Here is a 15,251-nt window from a genome sequence, read left to right on the forward strand (position 1 = left end):
GTTGGGCTTGCGCAGTTGGCAAAGCTCCTTCAGTGCTGCCAGCAAATGCCCAAAGGGCACTTCACTTTGCTGTAAGCCTTAGCCCTAGGATACTCATCTCTAGCTCTGGGTCAACAAACTTACCTCCCTGATTCAGTGCTTGGAGGCCCCCCACTCCAGCAGTTAGCTTCCAGTCCCAAGGCACTCCGCTTTCTTGCTCCACACAGCTCTGTCTCATGCTTTCACTGTTACTTCTGCTGATACTGCTCCCTGCTCTCACAGCTTTGGTTTTCTGGACCAAGCAAGTTCAGCTTGCAAGGATCTTGAGGTCCAAATGACGCACTCCATTCCTGGCTCTTCTTAATGGTAGTAAGCCCCACCCTCCTTCCTTCTCCTGAGATGGTGCATGTGTATCCTAATGGGATGGCAAACCTGTGCAGGTCCTGCATTAAGTTTGCATGCACTCTGTTTGCATGGTCTCATCAGTCTTTGGTTAAAGTTACAGTGACTGTGGCTAGAAGAGCCTTGTCAAGCATTCACTGCACCACAGCATTTTTCAAAGCCAGACCTGTCTGACAGTAAGCCTCTGGATAGCTTTGAACTACCACCTTTTTGGTTAGCAATTGAATGCTTAGCCATGTGTTCATTAAATTCTATGAAATGGGCATTTTAAAGTATTAATTCTGGGTAGATAGATAAGTAGAAGATGCTTAGTTTTTGTGGAAATCATTAAAAAATGGGGCAGAAAATCACTTATTAAAGAGATGAGGAAATTAACATTATAATGAATAATTGGAAGCCAGATTATATGTGGAATCTATATTTTAATGTCCTTTGGAAAAATACCTATATTTTTAATATCCTTTGGAAGAAATTGCTAAGTCATACGATCAGTTTCTCGTGGTGCATTGGTTAAGCATTCCGCGACTAACTAGAAGGTCAGTGGCTTGAACCTACCAGCTTCTGTGCATAAGAAAGATGTGGAAGTTCTGCTTCTGTAAAGATTTACAGCCTCGGAAGTCCTGCTTTGTCTTTCAGGGTCGCACTGAGTTAGAATCAACCTGATAGCATGGGTTTGGGTTTATTTGGGTTCATATAGCTAAAGTTTGTACTATTTTCTGCTCCCACCAGCTATCTGAGAGTTCTAGTCGTCCGCATCTAGATAGAAGTTCATATTGGCAGTGTTTATTTTAGCCAGTTAGTAAATAGTAATATCCCATGTGGCTTTAGGGATCCCTGGTGGTGTAGTGTTTACTCATGGGGCTGAGATCTTCATGGTCAACAGTTCAAAACCACGTTCAAAACCACCAGCTGCCTCATGGCAGAAGGACGGCTCCACTCCCACACACGGTGCTAGTCTTGGGCCTTCAGAGGCCAGCTCGACCCTGTTCTAGAGGTTCACTCTGAGTTGTCATGGAGTCAGTGGCAGTGGGTTGGACTATTGTGGTTTTATTTTTGCATTTCATTTGTAATTAATAATATTGATCATCCCTACTTGGGATAGAAGTGTCTGCTCATATCATTTGCCCTTCTCAGTATTGTATTGGTTGTCTATTATTGGGCTGTATATTTTTTATGTTGTTGGCATACTCAAGTCAATTGGGTAGTTGAGAACAGGTGGAAAATTACACAATACATTAGATTTGCCTTTAAAAATTTGTATACAAATTGTTGTGTCAGCATACTCATTCATCATTTCTATTCTGTTTGTTCTGTTTCCTTTGGTCAAGTTTCCCTTCCCCTCCTTGCCTTCTCACCTGGTCTCATATAAGGGAGTGCATCACTCATGCATTCTACTGTTTATTTTCTTTATGTAAGTCAGGTTATTATTGAACTGAAGGGTGTCCTGCAGAAATCACTTTAACCCATGTCCAAAGGCTTTTTTTTCGGTCAGTAAGTAGTCTTGGGAGTGCTTCTAGTGTCTAATGGTTCCATAGGGCTTTCTCTGTCCTTCTTCTTACATCCTCCCCCTCTCTTACCCTCTCAGTCATCACCTATTAATACCGAGTAAAAGAACTATCACTTCACTATTAATATAAAGATTATCAGGCTACTAATAAAAAGTTTCAGTCTGCTCCCCTAAAGATTTACAGATTGGGGACCCTGAGGACACATCACCCCTGAACTACAGCGCCCTATGAGTCAGAATTTACTCAGTGAATTGGGTATTAGTTTTTAGTTGTGATAGAGTTAAATGTATGAAAAGTTAGCATCAGCATATTCTATCTTTTACTGAATTTAAAAATCATTAATACTTTTCTGAAACATAAAGTTTTATATTATTTAATATATTTATCAGGCTTTTACCAAAATGGCACAATGTTTTATTGAACTGTGGTTTTGTGATTTTATTTAGTTATATGAAAATTTAAAAGACAACCACTCCTACTTAACAAGTTTGGTTAATATCGAAGAATGCAAGACAAGTCTAATTCCACTTACAGGGATTTCCCACTGCAGTTTGTAAATGTTATTAATTCTTATATGCTTATATAAATAGATGTATACCTATATTACATGCTTAAATAAATATAGGCTTATTATGAACTGCATTTGTAATGTTAAAGCATTCTCTGATATTCTGAAAAATAATAAATTTATTGTGCATGTTTCCAAGTTAGTACATAAAGAATTATTTTATTCAGTGTGTTGAACCCTTTACTATGGGACTGTATCAGTGTAACCATTTGCATGCTGAGGGAGATTTGGATTAATCTTAAATATAGGGGGCCTGCTAAAGTAGGATAGAATTCTGTCCTTTATCTTTATAATGTGAAAATTGTTAATGAAAAAAATATTTCAAAATTTAAAGATAGTACAAATCATTTTTAAGCTTATGAATATTAAAATATCTCAATGTAGTTTTTCTTTTAAAGGAAGGATCTGAAAAATAATGTATAAATTTTATCTTGGAAATTAGTTTATTCATTATGTTTAATTTTAGGAAATGGTGCTCTTGCAGAACATTCAGAGAATATGCGTATTTCAGGAGTGTCAACTGGTAAGTCATTTTTTGCAATGTTTAAATTTCATGCATGACTTATATATGGTAAATGTTGAAAGCCACCTGATATCTTATGAAGTGATATTTGACTATAAAAATTATTACTGCCTTTTGCAGCATGTAATAAGGAGTGAAGCAACTGGGACAAGGAGAAATTCTCATGCAATAAAATTGATACTTGCATGCCCCTGGATAAATTGTATTTTTCTTAACAGACTATATAATTATAGTTTTATACATTGAGTCAAGACAAAAGTAAGCTCAAGGCACATTAGTATTTTCTTTTCATAGCTATATATATATTTTTAATGGAGTTTATTCAAAAGAATTTTCAAAGCAATTCCTAGCATTATAGATTTAGAAATTGAGCATTTTGCTTGATTTTTACATTAAAGTATTGCCTTACATAAAGTTTTTATTCTTGGGTGTGTAATTATTTGTAATTAAAAACAACGCAACATCTGTGTCCATGAAATTCAAAAACTTGTGGCAAATTTTTTTTTCACTTACCTAAGCTTTTTAAACTTAATTTCCTGAAAAGCCATACCTATAACATTTTTCTTTCTAAGGTAACTTCCATGGGCATAGTACTATTTTTACCAGAAAAGGAGAGGCATTTGTTCTTGCACATACTGTAATAGAATTTCTTGCTTTTATTTTTTATTTCCCTAAATTCATTATAATCTTTGTATAGTTAAAAAAATACATTCATGTAGCATGTTTGTTAATCCATTGGTTGCCCTTTATTTGGAGGGGGAGGTCATGTGGTTTGTTTATTTTTTCTCACAGAAAGTAAAGCTGTAAATTTGTTCTTTTGTTTTATTTGACTGTATATTGATAGAATTGATAGGTTTAACAAATAATCTAAGAGTTCATGTGCACTAGTCAAGCACATTGATTAACTTGATTTCCTAAAAATGAAAAGCCATATCCACAGTACCCTGTGTTAATTCTTTCACAATTTTCATATGCTTTCAAGTGTATAGAATTATGTATTTCAGGTAGAAAAATGTTATTTTTAAGGTGACCTTATTTAGTCTTTCTCCCTTTTTCATTCTTTTTTTTTTTTTGAGGCGAGGAGTATAACTTAGTGGGAAAATGGAATTAAAAGATGAGACTTTTTTGAACTTTTGAAAACTCTTTTGAGTAGCTTCTGAGAATTATGATTCCCCCCTCCCCCAGGTGTAACTATGAAGTAAGATTGCTTAAAAACATTTTAATTGATTGAACCAAATGGTTTTGTCTAATTATGTGATACTCAAAATTTTGGGCAAAAGGATAACTATTTTTAAAAATTATTGAGGACTCCAAAGAGTTTTATATATGTGTTCTTTTAATCTGTCAATATTCACACTCTAAATCATAACTGAGAAAGTGCTTTAAAGTGTACTTGGAGGTAGTAATAAACTTATTAAATAACAAGTTATGAACAATGTATTTCACAAAACAAACATTAATAAGAAGGATAAAAAAAGTAAATTGAATATAACTTTAATAAAGGGGAGAACACCACTGTTTGATAACTGTGTGGTCTTACGGTTTGGCTTAAAACAAGCCCCTGGTTTGCAGAAGGCCAAGGAGGACAGTGACAGCCCAAATCCATTTGCAGTGTCCTGCTGAGGGAGCTTGCCTCAGTTTCCTCTTGCTGTCGAACTGAGTATATCAGAAAGTGAATCACTGCAGATAGAGTTAGGTTCAATTTTAGCATCTTATCATTTGCTTTCCCCTCGACCATTTTTTATTTGTAATAGTTTTTATTATATCCTGTTCTCTTTTGGATTGAGGTTTTTGATATGTTTTTCTTTATATGAAATCCAGGATAGGTAGAGCTTTAGAGAGAGTAGATTAATAGTTGTTTATTATTATTATTATTAAATTAATCATTTTATTGGGGGCTCTTACAAATCTTACAGCAATCCATCATTCAGTAGTGTTAAGTACACTTGTACGTATGTTGCCATCAACTTCTCCAAAACATTTTCTTTCTATTTGAGTTCTTCTTTCTCCTCCCCCTTGCTCCCCCTAGATTAATAGTTTCTTAAGGCTGTGGCCAGGGAGGTGGGGGGAAATGGGGAGCCAATAGCAATGGGTACAAAAATGAAAACAAATGTTCTAAAGTTGACTGTGGTGATGAGTGCATCACTCTTTAATACATTCAATTCACTGGATGTTATGGTACATCAATTATATGCCAATAAAACAGAAAACAAAAGCATGATGTTGTTTTGACTGGTGTGTAAGTCAGACTGACTCACCTCAATATGTAATTAAGAAATGAAGGAGTATTTGAATAGCCTTTTCAGATTCTAGTGAAAATTCTTCTTTGAAAACACACTGAGACTCAATAAGTGGTTTCTTTTACAGGTCGGTGGCAATATATTAGTGAACCAGTTGGACTCTCTTGAACTTTCCATCAGTTTTTCACCCCTGCATGATTTTGTAACATGCTTTGACCATTTGCAGAATGTTGATTGACCTAGTTACTCAGGTTTACAGTGAGCATAGAAATTGAGGAATTTGCATAGATTTTACTTAATTTTAAAGTTCACTGAAATTTGGAGTTTTTTTCAATTCATCAAGACTAGATTGTACCTTTTATTTTTATCTGTTTGCATGCAGTTAAATTAGTAGGCTGTTGTTAATGAGCCTTGCAATTACCCTTCAACAAATTATTCTTTGGGGAAAAAAATCATTCAACAATTTTGAAATTTAGCACTTTTGATTTTTAAAAGTGTTTTACATATTTAAATCTTGCCTCTTTTTCCTACTCCTGAATACCAAACCTATACTTAGTTATGTGTATTCTAATTAAATGTATTTGTGTGTCAGTAAAACATTTAATTTCAGAGATCAATAAAGCTTTAATGAAGGTTGCTAATTTTCCTGAAGGAGAGGCTTATAAAATAACCTATATAATGAGAGGGATAAAATTTATAAATGTATTCCGTTTATACCATTATAAAATAAACATGCTGCACAAAAAGGTGCTTTTGGATACATAGATCCATCAGATTTGCTGTGGCCATAATGGAGCTACAGAACATGTAATGTTTAGTAGGTAGTATGTGGGTAATTACTACAGAACATGCTATGTTTGGTAGATAGTATGTGGGTAATTATTACAGAACATGTAATGTTTGGTTGATAGTATGTGGTTAATTACAGAACATGTAATGTTTGGTTGGCAGTATGTGGGTAAATAAAAATATCACTGCTTGGGTTCCAGTTCATACACGCCCGGGTGTGGTCCGAACAAAGTATGTTTAGACTTGCCTCTGCCCTCAGAGGGTGCTTGCAGGCCAGTTCTCAGGAAGACACTTGCCTTAGTCTCATTAGGGTACCTTCCTAAATAAATATAAACAACAGACATTTTTGTGCTGTGGGGAAAAAATTTTGAGGCTGAGGCTCCTACCAAATTTTTAACAAGACTCAATGGACATTTTCCCAAATCACTGATGCTTTGGAATGAATTTATGGGACTGCTGCCCCACGTAAAATAGCAATTTTTAGATGGACCAAGCATTTTAAGGAAGGCCCAGAAGACCTTAAAGAGCCACAAGAGGAAAGACAGCCTTAGGAAATGAAGAAACTGTGGCAAATGACCAGAAACTAATGGGAAAAGACCATAGACTTACCATCAATTGGTGCTGAAGTTGGTACCTCACATGGTTCGACATTTTTAGTTTTAAACTAATATCTTGGCCTCAACAGCTTCAGTCTCAGTAGATGCCAAAAGTACTATGTGAAGATCAGTTAGCACAAAGGGCTAATCTTTCCATCAGTCTTTCAAGTAATATTAAAACTAATGGCGATTTCATGAAACAAATTGTGGACACCAGTGTTGGATTTACCAACATGATCCAGGTAGCAAGGTCTAATCCCAACATTGCTTTCTGAGGGGATGTGCTGAACCAGTTAGATACAAGGAGAGGATGGGTCAGAAGGCTATGATGCCTGTTGTTTAATCAGTGTCGACGGGGTGATCTTGGTTTTCTCAGATAACACAGAACAAGTAGAGAAACATATGAAGAAATGTTAAGAAAATTGAAAACTGGTCACATGGTTGTGAGTCATTCCCTAGCCAAAATGGTCAGAGAGCCTCAGAATCAATCCTGCAAACTTCCCTAATCTACAGTAGTGTACAATGGTGTCATTTCTGACTCATAATGAAACTACATGCAACAGAGCTAGACACTGCCTTCCTGGTCCTGTACCATGCGCACAGTTGCTATGTTGGAACTCATTGTTACAGCCACTGTGTCAGTCATCCATTTCCTTGAGGGTCTGCCTCTTTTTGTTGACACCTTACCAAGCATGGTTCCCTCGTCTCTCCTGATCACCTGTCCACAGCAAGAGGAGCTAGAAGGATGGATCCTGTGTTGACTTCTGCAGACAGGTCCTCTCTCTAAGCCCTCATTCATTTCACTGGTGGGGTGGAGTGACCAGGGTGAGGGGGTGGCATAAGTTGAAAGCAACAGGATAATGAAAAATGGAAGTAAAAGGAACAAAATAAAAGATGGGAAATTGGAAAATGTGTTGGTGAGAAAAGACCAGGAAAGGTGGGGAACGTTTTTTCATCATGGCAGTGCCCCTCCCTGCTCATCTATAAGGGCAGCAAGAGCTATTCTCTGAGAATTTCATTGAGAAACCTCACACTGTCTGCCTTACATCCCTGATCTTGTCTCTTCAGGCTTCCTGTTGTTTCCCAAACTCAAAGAACAGTGAAAAGGAACATGATTTGTGTCTCTTAAAAATGCCCAAACTTCCATTTTGTTATGGTGTAAATCACAGAACACAAAACTCTTTGGGAGAGGAAATTCTTAGAGGAATGGATGCACTGCCTTCAGTAGTGTAGAGACTTAAATGGGATAGGTCAAGAAGCAGTAGCTTCAAATTTTGATATTTTTATTGGAGGTATCTATGATTTTACTGCAATATATTTTGACATACTTTCATACAATAACCAGTTGACATTGTGTTCTGATCATGGAGAACGCCTGTATCTCTGGAGTAGAAATGTGCCCTGTAGGCTTTTCAGTGGCTGGTACTTTGGAAGTTGTGATAGGTAGGTTTATTGTGCCAACCTGGCCAATAAGCACATGTGGGATAAATAAGGTCGCAGTTTAATTGAAAGGCAAAGGGATAAATGGCTCGACAAGCCTCACCTTTCCATCTCTTGCTCTCTGATGATCAGACCAGTGTGCAGCTGCCTTAACTAGCTACACTACCTGTGGGACACCCAGCCCGTGGACCATGTCACTGTAGTTCAAGGTTCCTTCAAGACCTGCTACACTACCTGTGGGACACCCAACCCATGGACCATATCACTGTAGTTCAAGGTTCCTTCAAGACCTGCTTTGCCACAGTGCTGGTGTATATATCACTTGAGCTGGGGACTGTTGGACCCTGTCATCTGGCTGACTGTTGTGACCTGCCCTGCTATTTGCTGCCTGTGGCCAGACTGCCTATATTGCTCTACAGAAGTCTCAACCATCTGCTTCCTTAACTTGGACTCATCCCTCGTGAGTCGAAGGACTGCCAGTGTATTAACTGTCTCACGGAAGCGAGTTGAACTGAGCCCTCTGTACTGCTCTGTGAACTAATTAGCAGTTTATTTCTTTGTGATATATATATATGTATGTATATATAAAATCATAAGTGCCCTGGTTTTGTTTCTCCAGAGGACCCTGTCTAACACAGAAGTAGATCAGTAGGCCTTTCTTCTGAGGTACCTCGGATTGCACTTGACCTCTAGTCTTTTGGTTAGCAGCTTTGAAAGTGCATGAGTACACGTTTTTATTATGCTGTCCCTGTAGGCAATACCGACTGTCTTGGGCAAATCGGTACGTATAGTCACTCTACCAGTAAAGACTGAATTTGCTTATTTGTATTACACACCTGATGTGGACCCTGTGCTAGGAAGCATGGAAATAAGCAATAAGCCAAATAGTCTTGACTTGAGAGACTTGGTCATTTAATGGGGAAAGTAAGCAACACCAACCCCTCCCACCACCCAAATAAACTGTGATCAAATTAATTCTGATACGTAACAACTTTACAGAGGTTTCCAAGGTGAAATCCGCACAGGAGCAGACAGCCTCATCTTTTCTCCCAGGACAGCAAGCCTGGTGGGTTTGAACCACCAATTTTGAAGTTAGCAATCCAGTGCATAACCTACAGTGCACGTAGATGATTAACCCAAGTATGCGCAATGCACCTGTACTGTGGTTTTAATATGCTGAATCCTATGGAAGATAGCATCTAGAATTAGATAATGAATTTATAAAAGGCCTAATTATAATACCTGGTTAATAGTAAATAATATTAGCTTATGTTTATTATTAGGAAGAATATTAAGTGCTTATTTTACTCATGAGTTTAAAATGTATATTAAAATTCTTAATTGAGAATATTTTGTTTTTCTGCTTGGGATCATCTATTTTATTCTTTTTGCTACTTCAAACCCTTGCCAAGAGAGATGCCTTTACAATTTTGCTAGTTATGCTATACAGTTGTCATAAGAAAACAGGTAAATTACGAGAAAATATATCTCTAGTAGTTATACAATGGGAAGGAATTGATAAACTCTTTATAGCTTTAAAAATTATTTTAAAAATTTCAAGGTTCTGATAGTAAATCTTATTGATATTTAAGATTAAGAAGAAAAGACAAATTGCTAGCTTGTAAACCAAATCAAATGTAAAATTATAAAACGGTGTCATAGAAACTCCAAGTAATATAATGGTGTGTATGAAAGAGTATGAAAGGATATTTTAATGTTCTGTTTTGAAAAATATTACTAAATGAAATGTTGCCCTTTTTAAAATGTCTAAATTTTTTAAATAGCCAAATTTTGTTCCATCTATTACACGTAGTGCACCTTGGGAAGACTGCAAACTTTAAACATAACGTGATTTTTAAAATCTGTAAAACTGAACTTTCCTCTACAGTCGGATGCTGATTTGAATGAGGGTCATGGTGAACGTGATTATGTCTTCCTTACTCTCGATTGTTGCCAAACAATCAAGAAGCCCTCCCAAGTCAACCACTTTTCTTTTCCAAATTATATTGATTTATTATGCAAATTATATTAAACATGTGGTAAAGTTGAAAAGGGGCACAAAGATTTTAAAAACCACCCATTATGTTTTGTCTAGGCAACTTGGGGGCTGTGAGGTTAGTGTTGCTGAGCGAAGGAGAAGGATGATTAAGGGTTGCCGCCTCAGAAACGCGGTACAGGGCTGCTATAAGTCAGACTTCACTCCACGGAAGAGCGTTCTGTTTTCCTTTCTTGGTCTTTCAGTGTAGCACATGACACGGTGTTTTCGTTTATTGCATTTGTCCTATGTTATGAATACCTTAAATACTGTTGTGTGTGCATTTGGGTGATAGCATCGTATTTCCCCCCTTTCTGCTTCAATTTGTGGAATGGATTTGATTTTCTTTGATTTATCTTTTTCACTATTATCATATAAAGTTACCATCAAGTAGCTCTAGTGTAATGCTGTTAACTGTCTCAGTAGGTTGGAATTTCTCTAGTTTGGACCATGCTGCAGGGCACGTATTAAAAGCTTCTAGCTGCTTTTATTTGTAAGAATAGTCCTTAGCATAGGTTTTTGGAAGTGGAAATACTGTGTCAAAGGTCATGAATAATTACGTTGGAACTCTTTTGACAGATTGTTTTCCGAAAGGGTTTACCACTCTACACGGAGCTATCTGCAGTGCAGAAGAGAAGTTACATCGGGTGTGATCACTGTTTTCCTTTCAACCTTTTTTCTTTCCACGTTTCTATTAAAGTCCCAACCTTTCATTTCCCCGAACTCTTCAGAAATATGACTGGCTGCGTCTCTTTTCAATTCCTGGCCTAGAGGTGTGACTGTGTAGAACAGGAGAGTGAAATTGGTTTCCTTTAGTTAGGCAAACGTAGCTTGAACTTTAAAAAAAGATTGTCTCCTTACTGATAGGAACAGATGTTGGGACTTGCTCTCACAGGTAGAAGATTTTTACTTAAGACATTTAACAAGTTTTTTCCACTTCACCAACATGGTACTGCTTCTAAATGTTCCTGCTTTACGGTAGCTGAGGCTCACGTTTACTCTACATTTCACATGGAATTTTTCGTCGTGACAAAAATAATACCGTGGATATTCGTGTGTAAGCCGAGTTTCTTCAGCACATTTTTATGCAGATTTTGTGGTAAAATTAGGTGCCTCTGCTGATATTCAGGTCAGCTTCTACTCAAGTATATACGGCATATTTCTGAGAGTTGAGAAAGTGAATGTGTAATTTAGGTATATATGTTTTCTAATTTCTTGTTCTTCTAACTGAATTAGCACTGTGTGTAAAATAGACTTGAAAATGTTTGTTAATATTGTTCATCCTTAATTTTTTTAGACTTTTTATTTCATCAAAATGGTCACCATTTCTTCCATTTAATAAAAAACCAAAACTTTTATTGGCACTTTATTCACATAGCATGTAATTCAGTGGTTAAGTCTTATTGAGAAGAGCTATACAGTCATTACAACAATCAATTTTAAAACACTGTCTTCTCCCTTGTACTCATTGTTATTAATTATTTTTTAAATGGTCACCATTTCTTTTGTGTATTTGCACTTGGTAATTAGTACTGTAGTATTGAAAGGCTGAGCACAGTGCTGGTCCTATTTAAGAAGAAGAAAAATCCCTACTGTCGTTGAGTTGATTCTGACTCATCAACCCTATATCGCCTCATCTTTCTCCTGCAGAGTGGCTGGTGGATTTGAACGGAATATCTTTCAGTTAGCAGTCTAATGTTTATCTGGCAGTGCCACTGGAGCACCTTGTGCTGGTCCTATAAACCTTGTTTGCGGGAACGGACAGCCTCATCTTTCTCCTATGGAGTGGCTAGTGGGTTTGCTCCACTGACCTTGTGAGCAGCACAACTTCACTTAGGCCACACAGTGGCTGCAACAATGGGTTCAAACTAAGAAGGATTTTCAGCTCTTCCAAATAAGGAATCTGAAAGGAAATAAAGTTTAGAGTAATTGTTTAACAGTACTTTATAATGTTTTAATAATGAAAAGTTATGGATAAAATGACTTAAATAGGAATAGTAATGTGCTGAATAAATTAAAAGGCACAAGTGACCTTTTTCTTCCATCCTATGTGGTTTTAATATTACAATTATTCGATTTCTTATTAAATGCATTTAAGAGATCTTTCTTTTGGCCAGTGTTATAATTAGACTTTTACCCACGTTTCAGGTAAAGAATAAAAGCTTATTGTATTTTAAGAGATAATGAATCCTTTAGGGTTTCTAGGATTTCAAAGCGTAAAAATAAAATGTAGAGTGAACTAAAATTTTTCAAAGGGCGAAAGTAAATGGGGGAATACAGGACTTGAGTTCATTTTTTAAAAAGAACACACATTAGTACAGGATAGTATTAATTTTTCAAGTCACTGCCTACCATCAGAGAGTTTATTATGAGACACTTAAGCTTTGGAATAGAGCACTCCCATTAATTTTAGAGAGAAAACTAATGGAACTATTATCATTTTTAAAGAATTGGATTGAACACTACATAATCTTAGCTTGTTTATAATATTTTATTGTATTATGACAACTTTTATATCCAGCATTTTTATAGTATTAATCATAATAGTATATAGTATTTATTAAACTATACAGTTATAGAAGGCTTTCATGTATTATGTTTCTGTTCTATATTTTTTTAACAAAAGCCAATAATTACCTAATGAGCAAACTGAATTTAGGATTTTACTTGACTGAAATCAAACCCATTGCTGTTGAGTTCAATGTGGCTCATAGTGATCTGAGAGGACTTGGTAAATGTGTACTGCAAGATTTCCCAGGCTGTAATCCTTACGGAAACAGATCACCACATCTTTCTCCTGCAAAGCAGTCGGGGTGGGAGGTGTTCAAACTTGGGCAAGAAGTGTAGCACTTTTAACCACTGGACTGCCAGGACCTGCTTCCTTGTGGTCGGGAGTTGATGTGATGTGGTGCTCCACTGCAGTGGCACTGCAACACTCCCCGACGACGGTGAGCACACTGAAGGCCGTGCTGCATAGTTACCTAGGGCGGCCTTTACAGACAGACTAAACCTAGTGGCTTAAAACAGCAAGACTGTTTTCTTGTGGTTCAGTAACCGCAAGTCAGAACTCAAAGTGTTGGTAGGACTCTGCTTTCTCCAAATCTGGGGAAATTTCTGCTCGCCTCCTCCAGATTCTGCGTATTCCTGCTGGTCTGGAGCTTCTGGCGGGTTAGCTCCTTTCCCCGTGTGTGCCTCCTTCTTCACATGACTGCCTTTGCTGTATGTGTCTCTCGCCTGTGCGCTCCCTTCATGTTATAAGAAACTATAAAATGCAACACAGGAAAGCAACCCATGGTAATCATATTGATCATTGGGTTTAGGATCTACTATAAATCTAATACGACTTCATCTTTAAAACCTTTTCAAATAACGTTTCTGATTGACATGAAGGAGGGTTTAGGAAACTGTGAGCTCCAAGGCCTGTTTCCGTTGGGTGACAATTCTGCTTACTCCTTTGTGGTTTCAGCAAGAGTCACGGTAAGCTTCCCAAAGTCATTGTTTTTCCCATTCAGGAAATGGAAGTATACTTCTAGGCTTCGCCATCTTAGCCTTTACTTCATGTCCTTATTACTTTTCAGCTCCATGCATGTCCTTATCTTCACACCCTTAAATATACATATGAGGGGGTACCCCCCAAAATGGAACTTTTTTCAAAACTAGGTATTTTAATTTTTTTATAGAACAACCTTATTACCATCAAAGTATCTCCATTACACTTAATTCATTTGTCAAATATGCAATTCCATTCTTGGAAACATTTTTCAAATTTATCTGTTTGGATGGCCCTGACAGCACTTGCCTCATTTTTTCTTCACCTCTTCTTTGTCATACGGAGCAAGGTAAGGTGAGTCAGGTGCACGGGCAAGAGACACTTTCTGATTTTTTTTTTTTTTTGCCAAAAACTGGCCTACGTGAGCAGGTGCACTGTCGTGATGGCAAAACTAATCTCCCATCTGCCATAAGTCATGCCTTTTTTGTCGCACACTGTTATGCAATCTTTTCAGAATCACTAAATAGAAAGCGTGACCTGGTGGAATGAACTCCAAATTCACTATAAGTCCACATATTTATCCATTCAGGAAGTTAATGGATATACAGAAAGAGGTTTGTAATCAGTTGACATTTTACCTTTTTTGGAAGGAGAAGACCACTCATACACTTCAGTTTTTCCCATAGCACTGTCTTTGTAAGCTGGGTTCAGCCTCACAGCTGTTTCTGCAGCAATTTTCCCAAGCAGGAAACAAAATTTCACAGCTGCACTGTTCTCTTAAATCATCCATCACAAAAAAATGAGGTTTGAGCAAAACTGCTTTCACGAAAAAATTCACTGTGACAAGAGAGAACTTTCCCACGACACCAATGGGTGTGCTGAGTCAGAGTGAGTTGCTTGATGCTCACCTACCAGGACAAATGCGTACTACAAAAGCTCCACTCTGCCCAGTGTGATTCCGCTTTTTGGGGGGGTATCCCTCATACATTATTATTTTAGGTAGCTCTAGAATGCTGTTTATAAAACTTGTCTTTTTCCTTTTAGAGTTCTAGAGTCTGCAGTGTAGTTCAGGCCTGCTTTTGCATTCCCTAGAATAGATTTCTAGCAAATAGGAATCAGTTTTTAGAAACATTAAAACTAGATGTATACTTTCATCAGTGTCATTATATGACCCTGCAGGACAGACTAGAAATGCCCCTGTGGGTTTCCAAGAGTGAAACTCTTGACGGAAGCAGAAAGCCACATGTTGCTCCCACAGAGCAGCTGGTGGTTTTGAACTGCTAACCTTGTAGTTTTGCACCCCAACTTGTAACTACTGTGCTACCAGGGTTCTTACAGGCTTTGTAAATTTAGGAAAATGGGAGTCTATGCCTCCATTTTCCGCCTCATCTGTTAAGTAGAATCACAGAAAAGACAAAGTCCCTGATATGTAATAAGAATCCTATAAATGTTACCATACCCTCACTTTGATATTCATAGAGTTGAACTTAGGATCCATAAGGTTATGATTTGCAACAGAAATTTCACCCTTCACTCTGTTGAGCATTTTTAACCCTGAAGTTTTCATGTTTCTGCCTTTCTAAATTAACATTTGGCCAATAGGTAGCTAGTTTTCATGCTATCTACCATCTAAGTACTTACTCTGATTTTTGTGTTTCAATACTTGGTTAAGCTTGCGTAG

The 15,251-nt window shown here is 37.2% G+C and overlaps 1 protein-coding gene across 1 annotated transcript in view; it reads left to right on the forward strand.

Annotated features, from left to right (window-relative positions):
• The window catches only part of LRP12 (LDL receptor related protein 12), a 73,850-nt gene that overhangs the window by 33,794 nt on the left and 24,805 nt on the right, over positions 1-15,251 (forward strand). Inside the window, exon 2 of the mRNA XM_075549376.1 lies at positions 2,924-2,980. Within this exon, the coding sequence (XP_075405491.1) occupies positions 2,924-2,980 (57 nt within the window). The remainder of the gene's footprint in view (positions 1-2,923; positions 2,981-15,251) is intronic.

Source organism: Tenrec ecaudatus, chromosome 5 (assembly GCF_050624435.1).
Source record: "Tenrec ecaudatus isolate mTenEca1 chromosome 5, mTenEca1.hap1, whole genome shotgun sequence".
NCBI lineage: Eukaryota > Metazoa > Chordata > Mammalia > Afrosoricida > Tenrecidae > Tenrec > Tenrec ecaudatus.